The following is a 22,534-nucleotide window of genomic DNA, read 5'->3' on the forward strand; positions in this document are numbered from 1 at the left end:
ATGTCATCTATAAGAAGTTGGGTGGTCCTAAAGGCAAGACACACAGTGATAAAGCATACAATGTATTAAGAATTTACAGTATTTGCAGCATAAGGAAAAAGTCAAATTTTAAGCATATTTAGGAAAAAGAAAATCTTATTACTCCTATAAGTTAATCACAATAGGGATCATAAGGAATTATATTATTTTCATGATCTCTTTGCCTAGACTGTTCTATTTCAATCTCCACAACCAATATAAATCTGTGTCTTACCCCCTTTCCTCTGTGCTCCCACCTCAGTTACTGTTTACATCCCTTCATTCTGTCTAGCAAACCCTAGCTTCTCCACTCTTCCAACCTCTACCAGTGCGGCCACTCTCTCAGAAAAATAGAGCTTCTATTCCTCTGGAAAAGAAAATTTTGACTCAGTCTGCTTCAAGATTGATCACATCAGCTAAGCCATGTCATTCTGATGGCTAACAGGCAAATTGCTATCCCAATCATACACTTGGAAGTGTAATGATGACTGATCTGCTGTGTAATTCATCCACAAACTGTCACTATTTGGTTTATCTATTGTGACATAATTATGAAGGCAAATCATACTATCTGCAGAGACAAAGATGCACAGCCTTTCTCATTCCTGTCTTAAAGGCAGTACAAGCTCAAAGCAAACCAGAATTCAGTGGACAACAAATAATCAAAGATTTGCTGCATATCAAGATTCAGTTGCTGGCACAGCTAAAGTAGCTTCCCTTCTCTGAACCATACACCAGTCAGTCCTCTGGGAAAATGATACAGGGATTAGAAGCGTACACACCCAGCCACACTTCATAGTAATTGTGCTTTCAATATTTATGATATCGGCTTCCAAACAACCACATTCACTAATTTGGTAGACAAACAAGTTATCTGACTTTGTGGCCAAACAACAATAAAAGTCTAAGCAATTCTGCTGCCTTGCAGTTCAGCCCTCAATAACTTCTCCACAGAAAAAGAGGATGTCAATGTAAATTTCCATGAAGATCTCGTTATCTCACTCGAGCTTCCTTTTTAGCTCCCTATGCTTGGGTCCATATTTATAGTCAATTTCATAAGCTCTCAAAGGCTGATGTTGAATATTCTCAATAAAAACTTTTTCAAAATATTGTCCAGATTGTATCTATCAGCAACTGGTTAGAGAAGTTTCAATTGTACTCAACTTCATTTAACTAATTTGTTACATTTTTAAGAATGCTGATTGCAAATTATATCTGTTGTTTTGTCTAAGATGTTACAATTAGTTTCTACCATCTTGAGACAAGGCATGAAAGCCAACTGGGTTACTGCAAAAAGTAGTGAAAAGAGTGATGTCATTAATGTAGTTAGATGAAAAGCTGCATAGCAATGAAGAGCTCTGGAAAAATTAGGCCAGGACAAGGAACGATATAAAATACAATGAAGACATGCTAAGTTGAAAAATACTTTGTAGAGATGCAGAGAAACTTAATCCTTTCAAATGGGAGACTAACAAAGCTGATGGAAAAGGTGTATCTGGTTGATTCATAGTCAAATCTATAATTAAATGCACATAAGAATTTAATATTAGAACTGATTCATATAAGTTTAACTGCTACAAAGCTTTAGCCCAATTAATATCTGAAAAGCCACTGGTATTATCTACAGATCACTACTGATATGATTAGCATATCAATAATTTGTACTAAAATTGCTGGAGAGGATTAGTTAAATTACACAATTGCTCTATGTTCCCTTTTTTGTTCTGTTGTTACTCCAAGTAGACTCAAAGAAGGCAAAAAAGTTGAATTTAGGAATAAAGCTATGGTTATATAAAGTAAACTGTATCTGTTACATAGAATGTGCATCATATAAGCCAAAATCATTGTTGGTTTTACACACACCTATTCAGGCTTTCATTGTTATAAAATAACTTTTTCTTGGTACATTCATTTCATCATCTAGATGATATACTTCATAATGCTTTGTAAGTCTCCAGAGGCAGCTGCTCAAGACATAGTGTACCCATATTTTGATACATCTCTCTAAAATCCAGATCAAATACTTCAGGTACTGCGATCGTCATCAGGCTTTCCTATTTTCAAGTTTGTTTTTGACTCCACAATTGCAAAGATAACTTCTTCAGCTCACTTAATCTCAGCTGATTCCAAGAACAAATTCTGACTCATCACATACGGTGAACAGTTTGAAGTGCAGCAGCAGAACTCCTCTTACCAGTCTATACCTTATTCACACCCACACCTGGCTATTGATGCTCTATCATCAGTTATGAAAAAGCCAGTCTTAATCCTGACCAGAATTTGCAATTTAACTCACATCACAGGACACCAAGTGCTCTATAAACAAAACAGCACTCAAAGTCATTTAGACCTGACCACAGAGTATCAAATCACCATCTACTTTGTTTGGGTGGATAAGGAATGAGGGGAGTCAATATAAACTCCTTGTATTGGAATTGGATTCTGTATCCAATTATTTATCTTTCCATTCTGGGACTGCATGGCTTTATGTCGAACAGGAATACGACTTCCAATGATTGAGGGAGGGTGGGCATGGAGGGCAGGAAACAGACACTTTGCTTAGTGTGCAAGAAGTACTAATTCTGCCTTTCAGGCTCACAGGAGGGTAACCCGATAGTCTTACAGGTATACTATTACTTAGGAATTTAGAAAAGGCTCATTTTTTATGGCTGTGTCTGCAGCAAGGTTTCCCTTGATTTCAAAATCATGTACCTATCTTCAGAAAAAAACCAACAGACAGCATCAATTATTACAATGTTCACACCATCTCTTAGAGCAGGTTACTGTTCTTCATATTAAATTACTGAGTACCAAGTAATTTATCATACCAGCTTACTAACTTAAATTAAAATATTTAAGAGACAGTAGAGGACATTATTTCTTTCCTAATATCAATTCAATTTTATTAAAAAAACAAGTTGGAGAATAAACAGACTTTTATGCCAGTTCAAAATGAGTTTTCCCTCTCCAGTATTATTGTTCTTTCCTCTTTTGACAATGACTACCATTAAAGTGAAGATAAAGATCTTCTCACAGGGCCAAGGAAAGTAATTGCAAGTTGCATCATGTCAATCCTATTCTCATTTTTTCAAATATGTTTTTTGAAGTATGTCTTTCTTATGCACTAAGCAAAAGCCATTAAGTAAGATAGCAATGATGAGTATTTTCTCACAACTCTAGAGATTTATAGAGATAGCTTCATACAGAAGGGGTAATACTATGTATGTGTATACATGAGATATATGTTTACATACATATATACACATAAAAATAGATATGTTCATTAAACTTTAGTCTGAAATATAAGAAAAAAATTATATATGTGATCTACCAATGTGAGTAGTTTCTATCAAAGTGAGAAACAGATAATACACAAGAAGGGACAGACAGAATATTGCTTTAAAAGACTGTAACACCAGATCCACTTTCAATGCTGTAAGCCAATTTAATATTAAATGTTCAGAAGACATACCTGAATTAAGAAATCTTGGCATTCACTGTATCTAGCAAAAAGGACAAAGAATTTTGATGAAACCCTAACAACATATTAAAGTTAAGACTAAAGAAAAGGTTGTTGGGCAAGAACAGCAAAGCAGTACAGTTCAGGTAGCAACAAATATGGTTTACACCTGCTAGCTTAAGCTGTGGTGATTTCCAGAGTTTGCCCCTCAGTTAAATGATAGACCACACCATATTTTCATAGGGACAATAAAGTAAGTGGATAGCTCAGTATCCAGCTATGGATAGAACACTGAGAAATAGTCTCAAGTGATATTAACTGATGAGCTGCTACAAATAAAACATGTTTAAAGTCAAATGCTAAACTAAGAAGGAAAGAAAAAAAAAATCCCAAACTAGAAAATATGTTTTAATCTTCAGCTCATACATGTTATAAGGCATCATCATCTCTTGTGTTTAAATTCTACCATAAATGGATTTCTGAGTCATGGCGAGGCAATAAACAGTAATTACTAGCAATACCTATAAATTACAACACAGAATTTTCTCCTCCATCTAAACATATAGTCAGCTTATACAAGCCATCAAGGGACCACACCTGTCACAAATGAGATCCAGTATATTGATATAATGTGAAGTGTCAGACTGGTTCCTAATGATTTAGCAGCTGGCATTCTATTGCAAGGACTAGTATTTTTTGTCCCAGAATTTATTTTCTTTAAAAAATAAGCACAAACCAGACCTACCATACAGTGGATTAAATAACAAGTCCTCAATTTAGAAAAAAATTAGTATTTAATACTATACTTAATTTGAAATTCTAAATAAAAAATACTGAATTGTGTAAGAACAGAAACAAAACTGTTCACATATACGAAAAAAAAAATTTCCAAGCTTACAACTTGATTGAAAGTAAATCTTCAAATAAAAAAAAAAAAATCAGTGGTAGAGTACTCTAGCCAAAGTATTAAAGGAAAAGAAAATCCTAAATCCTTCAAGTAGATTGCATTGTATACCAACAATAAATTACTATATACCTGTTCTGTCCAGGAGCTACAACAGCATAAACAGGTGTCTTACTGGGGCATGAAAAACATAGCCAAGTTAATCCTCTAAGTGCGTGTGGCTGGTATATATAAAAGGTAAACTTAGTCATCTTTCCATCAAAAATTACTCACCAAGTCCTTTCTTAGATTTTTAGATTACCAACATTTTAAGGATTGAGCCAGGGTATCAACATCTTCCAGCTAAGCAAATAGCTCCTACTTTCTCTAATTCTCTTTTCTCTCTCAAAACACTTTTCTTTCTTATTGCTCATGAATGGACTCTGAATTAAAAGTCCTGTGCTTCATCTATTTTATTATTATGATTGGTTTGTTCTACAGCTTCACACTTAAGATTGTAGCCAAAATGGTGATTTTTTTCTTAAAAAAACACAAAAAAATTAACCAGAACCTCTTCCTCTATTTTTTTTTGCACATTCAGGTTTACTAGTCATTGTTTGTATTCTTTGGGAAAGTGGTATTCTTATTTTGTAAAGCATGTCCTATCCAGAAAAAATTGTTTTAATGAGAATTGCTTCAATAACAGTTGTGTAATCTCTATCCAGAACCTGATTATTAATTATTTTATCTTAGTGCTTTACATACTTGCTGGCTTGAAAGTGTTGAAATATTTCCAGGCTTTCAATCTGCTAGCAATACAGCATGCATACGTTTCATTCTACATAACAAAATTTATTACACATCAGCAGTGTATGAGAACGTTGTGATAAATCCAGGTTCAGTAAGTCATTTGCTAGCATATTTCTATTTGTCTTAACAAAATTGTATGTTAGAAAAGAATGTGGTCAACTTATTTACTGTAATATACATGCCTTTTTAAGTTTAAATTATATCTTGCTCAGTAATGACAATACTTCACAAGATCACCTATGATAACAATGACATTTTAGGGCCTTCAGCTTAACTTCTTTGATCACAAAGTTAAATCTTACACATATTTTTTATATGTAAATATATTATTTTCTTCTGGCTGCTGTAAATCAGCAGATTGTTGAAGTGCTGGTGTCAGGACTTGATAGACTTCCTAACACTATGGTAAAATTATTCCCTTAAACTCACACATTCTCTTCTTTCTTTTGTGGAAGTGTCCTATATAGATTAGGAGTTTTACTTACAATTGCCAAGACCTGATGTAAAACTCATAATATGAAAACTTTGTGGAAAAAGAATAAGTTTTACAGACTGCTTAAAATATAGAATAATTTTAGGCCTTCTAGTATTTCTGAAATATGTAATAAATACAAAAAGAAATGGAATCTGAACCGAGTAAAGCAGAAAAAAAATCCCCTTTTCAGTAACAAAATATGACAACATAGAAAGAAGAGGGGTAGCAGAGAGAAGTGTAAAGAACAATGAGCTGGTCTTGCACAGGAGAAAACAAATGCTGATAGAGTTAAAGACGGTGTGCTTCCTGAGTACTCACAAACTCGCACAAACACCTGTCAATAAAAATTATAGTAATATCAGTTGAATAAGGAGGACGAAGTAAGGAACATACCAGAGCTTGGAGATATATTAATAAGATTCAGATAGGGTCTGAAACAGAGTTTCTCACAGAAGTACGGTGGTTTTTAAATTACTTTTATTTGTAGGAATTTTGCCCTTTCACACAATGGGGTTTGAACAATTACTACATTTTTCCCCAGCACTATTCCAGAGAATTACAATTACAGTGTTAAGAATGTAAACAGAATATATGTGGAGTACATACTACACCTGAATACTTAGAATACTAGGCTAAATAACATTAGCTACAGGAATATTATGGCATAATATCTACAGTTCTCTTAGGAAGTTCTTGATACATACAAGGACAGTGCATGCAAAAGAGGAAAGTCAGTAATTTAGAATTTTGCCCTGTCCCAATTCCCCTCTTTTTATGTTTCAATTCTGAATACGACTTCAGAAACTGAGACAGGTCTTTCACAACTACATGAAACTAGTACCAAGACAATTCTGTCACACGATGCCACTAAGACAGGTTCAGCATAACATTGTGATAAAAAGGGTGATAAGTTTCTCATCAGGGTAACTGTAAGCAGCAATGCCTTGTGATAGGATTAATTTCTGAAAAATTCAAAGATGGATCATCATTACAAGTCAGCATAAATTTCTAAATGGCATGATTAAAAGCTATGGCCAGTACACCTGAACTGCCTCCCCATTTAACCCAGGCTGTTATATAGTGAGCAGGCAAGTGAACTCAACAGATTTACAGAATTCTATAAGAATTTCTGCTAAGCTTTATCATTGTCTCTTACTTTTCTACCACATGTATTTTACTGATTATGACTGAAGACACATTTGGATAAAAACCAAAATGTCCCTCAACTCCAAAGTGTTCTTTCATTTAAATGACATTCACACCACCAAATATCTCTTGCTAAGGCAAATTGTAATTACAAACTCTTTACACAGATTTTGAAGCTCCATTATTTAGTAATTACATCATTTATGCTTCCATTATTTGTTCTGAATTTCTTGTAGTCTATTACCATGCAAAACATGCATTTTTTTCTACTTGTTAAATTTCCACATTACAGACTTGTCTCATAAACCATGGCTGAACCACACCTGCATACTCTGAACACTGTAAGGGATCCTCCCTGAAAATGAATGATCAACAGTTAACAACTTCACTAGTGAGGATATCTTCATCAAAAACAATGCACAAGCTATAAAATAAAAATGGATCATCATATTCAGCTCAAAGATGAAGGGAAAAATGAACAACATTTAAAAGTTTCTGTTGCATAATACAGTCATAGAGTATAATAAATTACAAAGCTCAGCAAAATGTTACAGTTATTGAAAAACTACACCTCTGCAGCAGCTGCTGTTCTATATGCTGACACGTTACACACAGCATGAAAATATCTACTTTTAATCTTACAAAAAGGTTGTAAATAGTAGCTCACATATACAGAACTGATGGGGACTATTATCTAAATATCAAAAACTACCAGAAGAAAAACAACATTACTTACTCTAGTTCATAAAAAGTGAGTCAAATCTCCTATACTCATTCTCTTCTCTGCACAAACAAGCTGATGGATGATAAATTCAAAAGACAAATGGAATGGAACAGAATGGAACAGAACAGAACAGGAATATTTGGAACAGACCTACAAAATGTTTGAAAAAGTTGTATTTATACAATTATTCAAATTGCAAAAATATGTCATGAAGGAAGAAAATATTATTAAATCGATGAATTACATTTAGAATTCAGAATAAAGGTAATTATTTTGTTTTCATTAAAATAAGTGACTATGAGAAAGAAATTGCATTGCAGAAGTAAGAAAGCAATCATTTTTTTGTTTATTAGTGATCTGAAACACTGAACTTTGTGCTTGCAAAAAAGCTTTCAAAATCACTGGATGTTTTAAAACAATATTTAAAAGCATATACACACATGCTTGCACACCCACACACAATCTATACATAATTTTTCTTATGAATCTTACAGGTTCCTGTAAAGCTGGGTGTCATGAGGCAGATGGGATAGAGTTTGACTTCCCAAAATGTCCATTAATTTTCTCCAAGTTGCTTTGGGATGGTTGCAACCACGAAGACCACTAATAAATGTTTTTCTATCTTAACATATCAAAGCAAAGCAAACTTAATTCCTTAGCTTTAGACACAAATGATAAGATAACCAAATCTTGAAACAATTGAACCAAAATTCATATGGATTTAACTGATACACTGATTTTGTTTTTTATGAATGTCTGGGTCTTTAAGAAAGCAATTACAATGTTGCAATTTCATTTATTTGCTTCTGGTTATGTTTGCCATTCCTGAGCTTTCCATATCTGGTTCCTCTCTCACCATGGAACAGAAATTGTTAAAAACATTCCTTAAAAGAGATTGTTGAACAGAGGTTCCCGAAGCAGCTAATCACAGGAAGGAGTTGCATAATTCCAGAAACAGAATTACATGAGTCTTGGGTTCCACATATCATACTAGGCAGTAACTTACTAAATTTTGTTTGCTTGGCCTATGTATATAAATGAAACTAATTGATACTGTATAAGCAGTAAAGTCTGTCATGTACACTTATTCCTTGTTTCAAAATTAAAACTATTGTTCTGTGCTTCACCTGGCTCATTCAAGTAATACCATGCATTAATCTGTAAAAAAAAAAAAAAAAAAAAAAAAAATCAAACCAAAGGACAGAATTTATTTGATTTAAAATAATTTAATAAACAGTATGCTGCACTTGCCTTTTATAGGCTTGGGCCTTTTCTTATTCCAAACATGATGAAAAAAACTTATGCCCTCATAGGAACCAAAAATGTATGCCTAAATCTTAGAACCTTTCTCTAAATGGAGGATAAGGACTACTCTGTTGCTGTAAGATTCTTCTGATCTGTGCAGAATATATAGGTTGTGTGTCTCCAGTAGAAACGAGCTTTAGTGAAAGAATTTTCTGCTGCCACCCAATGATAAACTGATCAAAAGATAGAATAAGTCAACTTCATTTACATATTTTATTATCTACCGTGCAGGAGAATTCTTGACAGAAAATGTGACAATGTTCATTTTTAACATGGAAATAAAAGAATGTATTAAATAGCTATGAGCAGCAAGAATTCTAGTCAAGGTTATACTAAATCTTCAAATTCTCTACTGAATGAGATTTCAAAAAAGAAGAAATTCACCAGTGACTTACTAGTACTTGTATAAGAAAACATTTAATATCAGTAACTACCCACTCTTATAACTGCAGTTCAAACACCTGTTTGAATAGTGCAGCCTGAGCATCTGTATTTGGTATTGTAAAAGAGAAGTAACAGAGCTAAATAAGAAAGAACAGAGCTAAAAACAAGAGAAAGGGCAGAATGTGCTTTACTCTCAGGAATCACCAGTGAGAAGAAGAAACAGTGATGTGACATATCACCTCTTACTGGCACTGAGGACAGGTCTACCTGAGTATATACCTAGACTAACGCTACTTCAAACTCAGTGAGGTTTTCAGAAGAGGCAGGAAGCAAATGATGCATTCTGGATATTGTTAATGATTCAGTCTCAAAAATGCTGCTACTGTGCTGCTAAAAAGGAACTTATCATTGATATAATTTCTTTGGGAGCATTCATTCTGCACAGAAAGCCAAACACACTGACAACTAGCTGATCCTAGGGGGAGCAAGCAGCTTTTGAAACCCAAGGGCAGAAAAAGATGTGCCAGACTTTGAACATAAATTGTGTAAGATAAATTAGAACTTATATCATAGGTTCAGAATAAGGCACAATACACATATGAACACAGGCATAATTATGCAAATTTGAGATTACATGATCAACGGTTTTCCAAGGTACTTGGGAAACAGATATTCTGTTTAGTCTTAGGGTTTTTTTAAAGCTGCATATTGACCAGCTGCTTTTGTGCATATCTGACAGTCCAACCATGATTTTGCTTGGTTTTAATTTTAAATCTCATTCATAAATGATGAAGCAGGACATCTACCATGCCTCTGGGGAAAGAATTTCAAAACTGTAATTTGAAAAAACACTAAGGTATCTAGATAGGCATGTGCCAAACATCTATATGACAAATGACTTTCAAAGTACTTCCACAAAAGGGAATAGCTGAAGGGTTTTTTGGCCTATCATTCTCCACATGACTCAAATGACTAAAATGGCCCAAAAATTCTTGCCATTGAATTTCAAAAGCAATTCTAACAGTTTCTACCATCACTCTGGAGAATAAGGAGAAAAGAGAATGATCAGAGTTGTTACAGCAAAAATTTCAGTAGTTTGAAAACAAAATGAGCGTATGGGCCTTAGTAGGGAGGAAGGATTAGGGCAGTAGAAGAAAGACACATCATCAGCTGTGAAGACCTGAGGAACATGAAGAAGGAAATAAATGGAAATATATGGCTAAGAATAATTCTGACTGCAGGAGAGAATAAGAATCAATAGAGCAAAAAGAGCTGGAAATGGGAATAAGTGGTAGGACAGTGGGAGAAAATCAGATGCAGAGTAGCATACTATTTTAGAGTCTTACTACTGGTTTGAATATAGAGCATTTTACATCGTTACATGATTTGAAGTGATCCATCAGTCATTAGGCAGTCATTGCTCCATAGAAATTCCCAACAGTTATAATTTCTGTCATTTCTATAAAATGCTTATTTGTGCCACAATTTAAAGCATGAACAGCTGGATGGGGTTTTTTTGCATCTTTCACTAGTGCCTGTGTTCAGTTATTCTATATTAAACTTTTTTACAGAATTTCACTTATTTTAAGGCAGACAGTTTATTCCCATTTAAATCTTCTAGTCAGATTACATGTAGTTAAAGAAATTAATAAGACAAAGATATAGTTAAACACAATTGTATTTCAGTAGTCATTAAGCACAAGAGTATCCCTATCGTTACCAGCAACACTTACATCCAAGAAGAAAACAAAACTATTGGAATCAGTCTGAGAACAAATTTATTCTGGCAAGATGAGAGAAATGTGCAACTTGAAAGATAAATCATTATGTTAGAAAAGAAAGTCTACACATATCTTCTCCTTATAAAATTAATTTCTGTATACTAGCATTATCATGTCATGATTTATCATTAATTTATTGTTAAAAGGAGCCATTGGGAATGTTAGCTCATGTTCTCTCCTTTGTCTAGCTACGTCAACATAACTTTATTTTTTTTTAAACTATTTACATCATCAGTTTTACCCTAATTAGCTACCAACTGTGGATTAAAGAACAATTGTGAAAGCCTGATGTTCTATCAAGAACATTTCCAATGTACGGTATGCTTGACCCATGTTCTCATTCAGCATAATGAGAACAACAAGTATCCAAGGCTTTTAAGTGCTGGCATTAGTTGCAAGGATGCTAGCCAAATTCCATCACTTAGTTACATTATGCTTACTTGCACTCCCTCTCCACTCCAGAACAGACACACTATTCTTCATTTTATACCTTAAAAACATAATTGAACAGAATGGTTAGTGCACAATAGCTGTCCTATTTCTAAAAGAAAAAGCAGTTGCATTTCAGTAACAGCCAGAAGGACTCCAGTTACATTATATACATTCTCTAACAGTGCTAGCAAAAAGCTACAGTGAAAGAATGTAAGATGAATGGTGTACAGTTAATGAGCATTTATTGAACAATAGAGATAAAATATTAACTGATAAGGCTTTATCAGTATTCCAAATACTGTTCAAAATATATCGGGCCATTGTATATAAAGTAATGCACCTATAAAATTATAAACTCACATTTTGTAACTGTCTGGAAAAGTCTGGTTTTATCAACTTGATTTGTATCTCACAGAAATACTAAGCCAGAGACTGAAGTTAACAGTGCACACCAAAAATGAACCATCTGAACTTTACTTGTTACTTGACTGCCTTTTTTTTTTTTTTCTTTTAAACAATCAGCTGGAGAGAACTTTCATTTGTCCACACCAAGCACACAGCCATTCTGTGCATAAAAAAATTACTACAAAAAACCTGTTCAAACTAGAGATGGAAAAGTGGGAAAGAAGCCCTATGATCAGTGGAGGCTATTTAGCCTCTTTGTAACTTCCCAGGAAAGAGACAAGGCAAGCAAACAATAAAGAACATAAAATTACAAAAAGATCATACTTAAATATGTTCAGAAACAATCTTAATGATACAAAACCAAATTCTGCAGGACAAAAGGAAACTCCTGAACCCACACATTCTTTTAACTACACTGTATCAGTTTAGTGCTACTCCTGTCTGTATGGCTTCAATCTAAATGCAATTTAAGAATTCCAGTACTTCTCCATCTGACTTTTCTTAATCTTGATTGTATTAAGACGAAATCGTTCCTCCTAATTAACTCCCCCTTCAGTTTAGTATTTTGAACATTTAAAAGTATTTGATTGCCTTTTGTGCTAAAAGTTTAAGTTACTGATAATAACATTAAAAACTGGATTTTGCCCTGTTATTCTTCATGCATACCACTATTACATTCATTTTATTCGAAACTAACATCCACAAAAGCTGTAGGCTTGATTATGTCATAAGCTCTTTTTTTGTTCTTCGTACATGCAGTTCCTTTTAGGGGGGCAAAAAGAATGAAATGTGATAGATAATCCCTGGCCCTTCAATTTCTGTGCTCAACAGATTGCTGTTTGATGTCTTCTATTCCTTTGACCATTATAAATACTACCTATAGACAATTCTCTCCTCTTTCAAAGCAAGTCCACAGGAAGATGCATGAAGTTTAAAATAAACAGTTTCAGGTGAAAAATTCAGATGCATTCCACAGCCCAGTATTAGTGTCTAAAAGCTGCATTACTCAAAGTACTGTGTCCTGTGGAAAATCAGTTTGGAATTTCCAGGACATTCCCACTGGCATTCCTAGTAGAGAAGCAAGAAATTAACAGAACACAGAGTAAATAACCTTATTGTTTAAAAATATTGGTGTTTTCAGCAAGGGTAGAATTAGGGAAACAGTTACCTTGTTGTCTGCAAGTATTTTCCTTTGAACACTCTCTGGACTCAGCTTTCACAGTGCAGAACACTGACATCTTTCCAAGTTCTTAAATTCAGGGAAAAAATGAAGTAAAAATTGATTACTACATTATTCCATCACTACTCAGAATTCTGCAAGAAAGCTACATTAATTTGTTAAGAGCTAATACAGATTTAGATGAAACAGCAAACCACTACTGAAATATGAGAGAAATTCCACACCTTTCTCACAATTCCAGCTTATCTGAGTAAGCTTTGATTATGTCCATCTCAGCACACAGAAAAACCGATATAATTTTTAAACAAAATTAGAGGTTTAGAAATCCACTGAATATGATAATGAACTTGAAGGAATACATTTCATAAAAAAATCTCAAGAAACAGGAAGTACCAGCTTTTCAGAGGTGATACGGAAAGAAGTTCTAAACTTGATACAAATCAGTTCTGGTTTGCATTTTTTAAATCAACATAAAGTTCTGTTAATGACTACTTACAGCAACATTTAACTATATATAAACATAAATACATTTACAATGATTTCCGGAACTGAGGAAAAAATTCCATGATGAAGCTAAAATAGATTTGTTCTTTGCACTCTGACATACCAGAAACACACTCTGATGCTCCCACTACAAACGTTATCATAAAAAAAAAAAATCAAGTTTTCTTCCCCTGAAGTGTGGGTATTTTTATAACTTAACATATACACAAAAATAAAAGGATATAAATATTAACCATCTGCCCTGAAAGTACTTCCCCCCTCTTGAAGTCTCCTGTTACTTGATTCATTCATATGCCACTAATTCTACAATGACCTTCTCGAGGTACAAGTAAGTGGCCAGTTATACAGTTACTCCTACAAAACTCAGTAATTTATTTTGATTTAAAGCACACCCTCTGCAAAAGCACAGAGATTTACTCTGAAGACTTCTAGAGGAACTGAATCCATAACATTCCAATTTTTTATGTCAACTGTTAATCATTGTAGCTTTTGAAAATTATGGTTAGTTTGCTGTCTGCCCATCATTAACCACTAGATCCTCTTGTTCCTGTCTTTTCTAGATCTAGTAAACCTTCAGGATTCCGTATTGCACTGAAAGGTAGTTGAAAACTTAATTAAATCAACTAGAGATCTTTTCCAGAAAAAGAAACTGGCCAATTTAAATACCCATAGTATACACTGTGTTTTCCAGATGTAGTTCTCTATGATCCACATTTAACACACTCTTCAAAACGGGGGCACTGAAACTACACATGATTATTTCAGTGTGATTCTAAAATGAAGATGATCTAATACAAACAAAAGAAGAACAAAATCTACCACCAGTGAGGCTTATGTCAAACCAAGCTTGGATCCCCAAACTGGCTTACCGCAGGGCCACACGAGCAGCTGTATTGGCACACAAATGCTTCTGAGTCTTCTTACACAAACACTACTGTTGAAAAACATCCTTGTAAACGTGTAGCACACATTTAAACCGGCAGAGCTTTCTTCAGCAGCTTTTGCTCTCCCTCCCCCTTCTACACAGTGCCAACACAGTAATTTGCGCCATTATGTGAACAGATTTGGGAAAATTACGATGGATTTTTTTTTCTCGTTTTTCTTTTTCCTGACATTGTTTTTCGTTTCAGCCCAAGAGTCCTCCGCTCTACACCATCTGCGCTAGCACAAGAACAAGCTCAGCCGCGTCCCGCCGGGGTGGGACGGGGAAGTCGTGATTTAAACACCTATGAAACAAGCAGCTCGACGCGCGGCCACGCAGCCCGGAGCCAGCGGCCGGGGCAGGCAGGGGGCACGGCGGCGAAGGCAGCCCCCACACCGCCCGCCGAGGCCGACTGACCTCCCAGAGAGCGCCGAGTGACGGGGGCTACCGCCCGCCCGCCGCTAGAAGGATCCTGCCGCCCCTGGCCCCGAACTCCCCTGGGCTCAGCCGCCCGCTCAGCCGCCCCCTCCGCAGCCCATGGGCAGCCCCGCGCTCGCCCGCTCCACGCCGAGCGGCCCCGCCGGAGGGGCGGGGGGGCGGCGGCCGAGGGGCGGATGGGCCGAACGGCGGCCCGGCGCGCACCCCTCCGCCAGCGCCCGCGGAGGCGGGCACGCGCTCCTCCTCGCAGCGCGCTCACCTTCCGCTTCGGCTCCCCCGCCCCGGCCACACCCGCGACCCCGCCCCACCCGCAGCGCATGCGCGCGCCCCCCCCCCTCCACCGCGCATGCGCGGGGCCCGATCGTCGTGGCAACGGGACGCGGTGGCGGGCGGCCGTGAGGGGAGCCGCCGTCACCGGTCATGTCGGAGATTTTGTGCGAGTGGCTGAACGAGGAGGTGAAGCTCTCCCGGAGCGTGGGTGAGCGGGGGCCCCGCGGCGCTGGCAGGGGGCGGGGGCTCGGGGGGCGGCAGTCTTGCCTGTCAGCGCGGGGGGCTGCCGCAGGGCCAGGCCTTCGTGCCGCCCGCGGATCTAGGGGGTCCCCCGGGGCCGACTCCCGCTGACCTACTGAGGAACCCTCCCGCTCCCTCGCGTCCAGATACCTCCTCAGGTACATTTTTAATCTTCGTGTGCAAGGCGGTGATATTCGAGCTGAAGCTAGTTTTCCTCAAGGCGCAAGCGCTCTCAGGAGGTATGAGGATTTCAGGCTCCATCTGCTAATAAGGACTCCAGAGGATAAAAATATTTTAGTATGTTTGCGAAGCAGTGCTTTGTTTTGAATGGCAGGTGTTGTGCTGGCTTTGGAAAAGCATTTGTTCTGCAAAGAGAGAGCAACTTTCCGTGGGAGAGAAGCACATTAGATCTAACGGGGTTTTTTGCATTTTTTACAGAAAATTTAGTAATTATCGTTTCTAGATACTGCCACGATCTTAATGACAGCGAAAGTGTTTACTTTTTAACACCAAAAATGAGAATTAAATGACCACCTAAAGCTTACATTGCAAAATATCTACATTGAAAGTAGATTTATTTGTGACTTGAAAACTAGTTACTGCTAGATCAATCTCCTAAAATTCCTCTGAATTATTTAATAAAGTTTGGGCTTGGTTTTGTTACAAAAATAATAACAAGTTGTATTAAGATTAATATATGAATTCTTTTAATTATTTTTTTTTTCAAAACAAACAACAAAACAAACAGTTCCAGGATCATTTTCAGAAGAATTTTCTACTGGCTACCTCCTAGGAGAACTTCTACACAAATATGGTCTTCAGGATGACTTTAATCAGTTTTCACAGAGCAGGTTAGTACCTATGGATAACACATCTCTTACGGAAATTAGACAAGATATTTATTTTTTAGTTAGGATTTGCTAATGTGGAGTGAGAAGGACATGTAGAATTTACTAAGATTTGATACATTTATCAGTAAGTCAAAAGCTACTTGTATTTGACACACAGATTAGCTTCATATTTCCAGAGAGATTGATCATACCACTGCAAGAAAATTATGCATTTTGATTGTAACTATGATAGCAGCAGGTGAGACCAAAAGTTCAACAAGCCTTCAAGGATGTCTCTATGATTGGAGATACTGACACTGACCCCATAAGCTGTTTAGAGCCAGGAATCCAGAGGTGTGGTGTGGTATGGTGGTGACCATTACACCTTCACTAAAATGAAAATGGTAGAGATGTGTTGCGAGGCTCTGAGTAAAGCCCTGAAGGAAGATTATATAAGAATTTATAAGTTTACAAGTAAACTTATGTGGTATAATATCCACAATGAACAAGAAATTAAAAAATCTTGTGCAGATCTGTGAGCCTTGGTATGTTGATGATGCAGTTCACGGTGTTCCTTGGCTTCTGCTCCATTTTGGCAGACCTTGGTGCACATATGTATCAAGTGTGCCAGGCTGTACCTTCTCCTGTTTCTTCTGAACCTCTTTTTTATGTTCTTTGCACTTCTCATTTATTTATACCCTTTCCTATCCAAGTCCCGCCAACTTGTAGGAGAGCAGCTTGAGCAGAGATAACAAAGGCAGCACAGCTGTTTTGCACAGCAGTTCTTGGGCTCTGCTTCTAGCACTTTTAGATCTCTCAGGAATTTCTGGGATCATTGGAGAGCTCCTGCTAATTCTTCAAGGAACTTCAGAGTGCCTGCTGCTGCTGGGAAAGGATAACTTTGGAAGGCTTTTACTTCTAGCAAGCTCTAGCAGCTTCTAACAAGTTCTGTCAACTCTTCCTGATAAAAGGGTGCTTTGAGATCTTGTCTCCAGCTGACTTCTGATTAAGGAGGTGCAATTAGTGAAGATGCAGTTCAGCAGGTGCAAGAAGAGTTTAGAAACTCTGCTGAGACAGTGTACACGTGCTCAGCAAAGGTGTTGATGCATGACAGGGCGTGATACCCAGTACCCACTGGAGCAACTACTCAGAACGTCAGAGGCCTCAACTCAGATTGCTCCTCAGAGAAAGGAGACATTTATCCATGTCTCAGGCTGTAGGGAATGGCCAGAGTCTTTACTTAGCCTTGGGCAGGGGGAGGTGGTGGGTTTGCCTGCAGAGGTGTGTGCTCATGGAAGATCTGTTTCGCCAAGTCAAGCTGCTGCAGAAGGAGCTCAGTAGATGGTTCACATCACAGATGATGAAAAGGAGATTGACTGGATCTTCTCTGAGATACTGCAGATACAGGAACCTGAACCTGCAGCTGTGCTGAGGTGGAGGCAAGCAGGATCTGTGCTTGTTGGGTTGGGAAAAGGAGGTGACTGGCAGCTGGTGACTTCTGGCAAGAGAAGGAAGGTTCTTGCTTCACCTGCTGATCTGCAGCTGCAGAACAGGTTCATTGCCTTGGTAGCAGATGAGAGACTGATGGCTCTGTGCAACAAAGCATCTGAGCTGAAGAAGCCTGAACCACACAGTAGCACCAGGATTAAAGGTGAGTGGTAGTAGCAGGAGACTTTCTCCTGCAGGAGGTGGAGGCACCCACCTGCTGACCTTGTATGCTAGGCAGGGAGGTTTGCTGCTTGCTGGGGGCTGGGTCCAGGACTGTGGAGGTTCATCCAGCCCTTGCAGTGTTACCCCTGTTGCTCTTCTATGTGGGCACCAAGGATACTGCCAGAGAGACATGGAGCATGTGAGGAGTGGCTCTGGAGGCAAAAGTCGAACGCATGGGGCCCAGGTGGTTTTTTTCCTCATTTCTGCTGGTGAGGTGAAAGGGCTTGATGAGGAGTGGATAGATTCTACATGTCAACAGGAGGTTGTGCAGCTGCTGTCAAACAGGGATTTGTTTTTCACGGTCGTGGGATCCTCTTTGAAGATGGAGAACTGCTAGGAAGAGATGGAATCCACCTGACCAAGTTGGGCAAAATCATCTTTGCCAACAGGCTGGCAAACCTGGTGAGGATAGCTTTAAGCTAGGAATGAGGGGGAAACAAGATGATTACTCTCAAACAAGGGAGGAAGTGGTGACTTAGACCGGCAAGCAAGAGGAGAAGGGTGATGTGAATAAGAGGGGCAAAACAGTGAAGAAGTCTTCCCACACCAAATGTATGTACGCAATTAAGGAAGTGCTGAGAAGACAGCACTATGGGAGAAGTGTTCACACTTTTTCTGGTAAATCAACACAACTGGCTGCCTCTCTGAAGTGTCTGTCTCTACATTAATGCATGCAACATAAGGACAAACAGAAGGAGTTAGAGGCCTGTGTGCAGTTTCAGGACTACGGTATCACTGGAATCACAGAGAGGCAGTGGGATAGCTCGCACAACTGGAGCACTGCCATGACTGGACATAGGCTCTTTAGGATGGTGTCTTATCACACGCAGTGGGTTATGAGGGGGGGTGAGTGTTTTAAATTCACCAAGAGCCTGTGTGCCAGTGGTAGAGCTGGTCTCTGCTCGGCAGAGCCGCAGGGTGGGCTGAGTCACCACAGTGACTCAGAGGAACAATTTAGTTGGTAACTTATGTTAAATGACCACTTTAGTGAGTGAATGGAGACAATATGGCAACAATCAACTGATAACTTGAACAAATAAAGGCAGTTTGGCGATGAGACTATTTTTCTAACAACTGGTCAACGGTCAACTGATCACAATTCGTACAAAAGTTATACACATGAATATATGTGAGAAAGAGAGAGTGAGCAGAAAGATGAAAGAGAAAAGAGAAGGGGATAAGAAAAGGGGAATCACCACCCTTGGATCCTGCATTGTCGTAGAGTAGCAAGCTTGGTCCGTGGGTCGACAAAGACACACATGGGGTGTTGTCTTTGTATAATAGTCTTTCTTACTCATGTGCAATAACTTCTTCCAGAAGGTTCTTGTTTTCCTGGCTTGTACCTGCACAGTTAGGCAAGTTCTGTCTCTAGGCAACAACAGGAGGGAGGGGGAGAGAAGTGGCCCACTGCCCCACCTCCACAGGGCTCACTCCGCTTCTCCCCCTCAGGGCATTCCACTCGAGTTGTTTGAAACATCCTCTTTATGAACAGTTCCTTGTTTATGGACAGTTTGTGACAGATGGACAAACTGGGAGGGTGAGGAGGAGGAGTTGCTCTTTATGTGAGAGAGCAGAGAAAATGCCTTGACCTCTACCTTGGGATGAATGATGACCAGTTAAAGTTTTATGGGTTAGGATTAGAGGAAAGACTGAACTGGGTGATGCTGTGCTGGCTCTTTGCCACAGATCATTTGAGCAGGAAGAAGTACATAAGGTTTTCTTGAGACAACTGGAAGAATTCTCATTTTCACAAGCCTCGGTCTGAATAGGAAACTTTAACCAAGTTGGTATCCACTGGAAGAGAAACACTGCCAGGCACAAGCAACCAGGAGGTTACTGGAGTGCATTGATGATAGCTTCCTGAGAAACGTGATTGAGGAGCTGAAGAGGGGAGATGTTCTACTAAGCCTAGTATGTACGCACAAGGGAGGTTGGGTGCAGCATTGACTGCAGTGACCGTGAGATGGTGGCGTTCATGATCTTGAGAGGAGTGAACAAGCTAAATAAGCAGCATCACAACCCTAGACTTCAGGAAACCAGACTTTGGCTGGGTCAGGGATCTGCTTGGAAGGATCTTATGTAAAATGGTCCTGGAGAGAAGATAGGTCCAAGGCAGCTGATTTTTTTTTTTTTTTAATATATTTTTTTTCTTCAAAGGATCATCTCCTCCAAGAATAATCCATCTCAATGTGACTAAAACTGAACAAAGGCAGCAGGAGATATGAATGGAAGAATAAGGTGCTGCTGACAAAACTGAAATATAAAAAGTAAGAATACAAGATGTGGAAGCAGGATCAGGTGATCCAGGAGGAGCACAGAGATAGTCTGAGTATGTAGAGATGGCTTTAAGAAAGCCAGTGCCCATTAGAAGTTAAAACTGATGAGGAACATGGAGGGCAACCAGAAGGGCTTTTACTGGTATCTCCACAGCAAAAGGAAGGCTAGAGAAAACATGAGCCTGCTGCTGACCGGGGCAGAGGACCCAGTCAAAAAAACCCATCAGTGCTTACACTGAGGAAAACACTATGTGTGCTCCCAAATTTTTTAGCATTCTTTCCAGGGCTCTGAAATCTCTTTTGATTGATGTCAGACTTTTGTTGTGACATCATTTGTACCCATGTGGAAGAGCAGGAATGGGTAGTAGTACGGAGGTAGTACTAAACTCTTCAGTCTTGTGTTGACATCCCTAATTTGGGCTCCAGGGAGGCAGCAAACTCCCCTGAAAAGAGGGTCTTGTCTGCAAACAGGTGCTGCACAGGAGGGAATCCCCAGTGACCGTAACTCACTGTTGTTTCTTCTCGGCACTGGTCTTAATGTAGTTTTTGTGGTGAGGGCTTGGTCTCTCTGACCTTGGCAAGACGGCTTGCGTAAGTTCCTCCTCTATCTCATTATATGCGTTGTCCACCATACCAAGGGCCTTGTACCTATTGTGTAAGGGTATCTCAGAGGGTAAGGGTATCTTGGAGGTGTTTCTCTTACCACTCCATGCTGTAACCTTCTTCCAGCCCTCCTTATCCTTTGTGCCTCCTGGCACAAAGCAGACCCAGGACCTGCCTCCATAGTAGCCACGCTGAGTTGTCTTCCATGCATCCTAGATGGCGGAGTACGGCTCCATTGATGAATCTTTCTCTCAGACTCTCAAATACTCCTCAGTCTGCCATGCAAAAGCATGAGGTGCTTAATCCCTTCTCTGTCTTGGTCTACTCTACTGGTAAAACTTGCACTCAGAAATGCCAAGCCCCTGGGACTAGCAGGAAAGTCTGCAGCAGGAAAGATTTACCCTTGGTGGAAGAGGATCAGCTTAAGGAACATATATGTAAACTGGAAGTACACAAGTCCGTGGGACCTGATGGCATATACCCACACACGCTGAGGGACCTGGGAGATGTCATTGCTACGCCACTCTCAATAGTCTTTGAAACGTCCTGGTGATTGGAGGAGATTCCTAGGACTAGAAGAATGCAACTGCCACTCCTGTCTTCAAGAAAAGCAAGAAGGGGGAACTGGGGATGTACAGGCCAGTCAGTCTCACCTCCGTCCCTGGGAACCAACGGAGCAAATAAGCATGGAAACCATTTCCGAGTGTATTAAGGACAAGAAGATGATTTGGAGTTCTCATCATGGACTTATGAAGGGGAAATCATGCCTGACTACCTGACACCCTTCTACAATGAGGTGGCGGGCTCAGTGGCTGCGAGAAGATCAGCGCATGCTGTTTACATTGACTTTTCACAGAATCACTTAGGTTGGAAAAGTCCTTGAAGATCATCTAGTCCAACCATTAACCTAAAACTGACAGTTCCCAACTACGCTATAACACTCAGCACTATGTCAACCCAACTCTTAAAGACTTCCAGGGATCGGGACTCCACCACTGCCCTGGGCAGCCCATTCCAACACCTAACAACCCGTTCTGTAAAGAAATATTTCCCAATATCCAGTCTAAACCTTCCCTGGCGCAGCTTGAGGCCATTACCTGTTGTCCTATTGCTTGTTACTTGGTTAAAGAGACTCATCCCCAGCTCTCTGCACCCTCCTTTCAGGTAGTTGTAGAGGGCGATGAGGTCTCCCCTCAGCCTCCTCTTCGTCAGACTGAACAACCCCATTTCCCTCAGCCACTCCTTGTAAGACCTGTCCTCCAGACCCTTCACCAGCTTCGTTGCCCTTCTCTGGACACGCTCGAGTCATTCAATGTCCTTTTTGTAGTGAGGGGCCCAAAACTGAACACAGTCATCGAGGTGCGGCCTCACCAGTGCCGAGTACAGGGGTAAGATCCCTTCCCTGTCCCTGCTGGCCACGCTATTTCTGATACAAGCCAGGATGCCATTGGCCTTCTTGGCCACCTGGGCACACTGCTGGCTCATGTTCAGCCCACTGTCAATCAACACCCCCAGGTCCCTCTGACTGGCAGCTCTCCAGCCACTCTTCCCCAAGCCTGTAGCACTGCTGGGGGTTGTTGTGGCCCAAGTGCAGCACCCGGCATTTGGCCTTATTGAAGCTCCTACAGTTGGCCTCAGCCCATCGCTCCAGCCTGTCCAGATCCCTCTGCAGAGCCTCCCTACCCTCGAGTAGATCAACACTCCCACCCAACTTGGTGTCATCTGCAAACTTACTGAC

At 39.4% G+C, this 22,534-nt stretch overlaps 1 protein-coding gene and 1 long non-coding RNA gene across 2 annotated transcripts in view; one reads left to right on the forward strand and one right to left on the reverse strand.

Annotated features, from left to right (window-relative positions):
* Nucleotides 1-9,018: 9,018 nt before the first annotated feature.
* Nucleotides 9,019-15,047, reverse strand: LOC141918534 (uncharacterized). Its single transcript, XR_012621709.1, has 3 exons — nt 14,377-15,047; nt 12,992-13,072; nt 9,019-12,891 (listed from the first exon to the last, which is right to left on the reverse strand). It is a non-coding gene; the product is annotated as an uncharacterized LOC141918534 (long non-coding RNA).
* Nucleotides 15,048-15,287: 240 nt separating this feature from the next.
* Nucleotides 15,288-22,534, forward strand: part of SPEF2 (sperm flagellar 2) — a 98,329-nt gene continuing 91,082 nt past the window's right edge. Inside the window, exons 1-2 of the mRNA XM_074813669.1 lie at nt 15,288-15,345; nt 16,126-16,228. Of these exons, the coding sequence (XP_074669770.1) occupies nt 15,288-15,345; nt 16,126-16,228 (161 nt within the window). The remainder of the gene's footprint in view (nt 15,346-16,125; nt 16,229-22,534) is intronic.

The sequence above is a fragment of the Strix aluco genome, chromosome Z, assembly GCF_031877795.1.
Source record: "Strix aluco isolate bStrAlu1 chromosome Z, bStrAlu1.hap1, whole genome shotgun sequence".
NCBI classification, from domain to species: domain Eukaryota; kingdom Metazoa; phylum Chordata; class Aves; order Strigiformes; family Strigidae; genus Strix; species Strix aluco.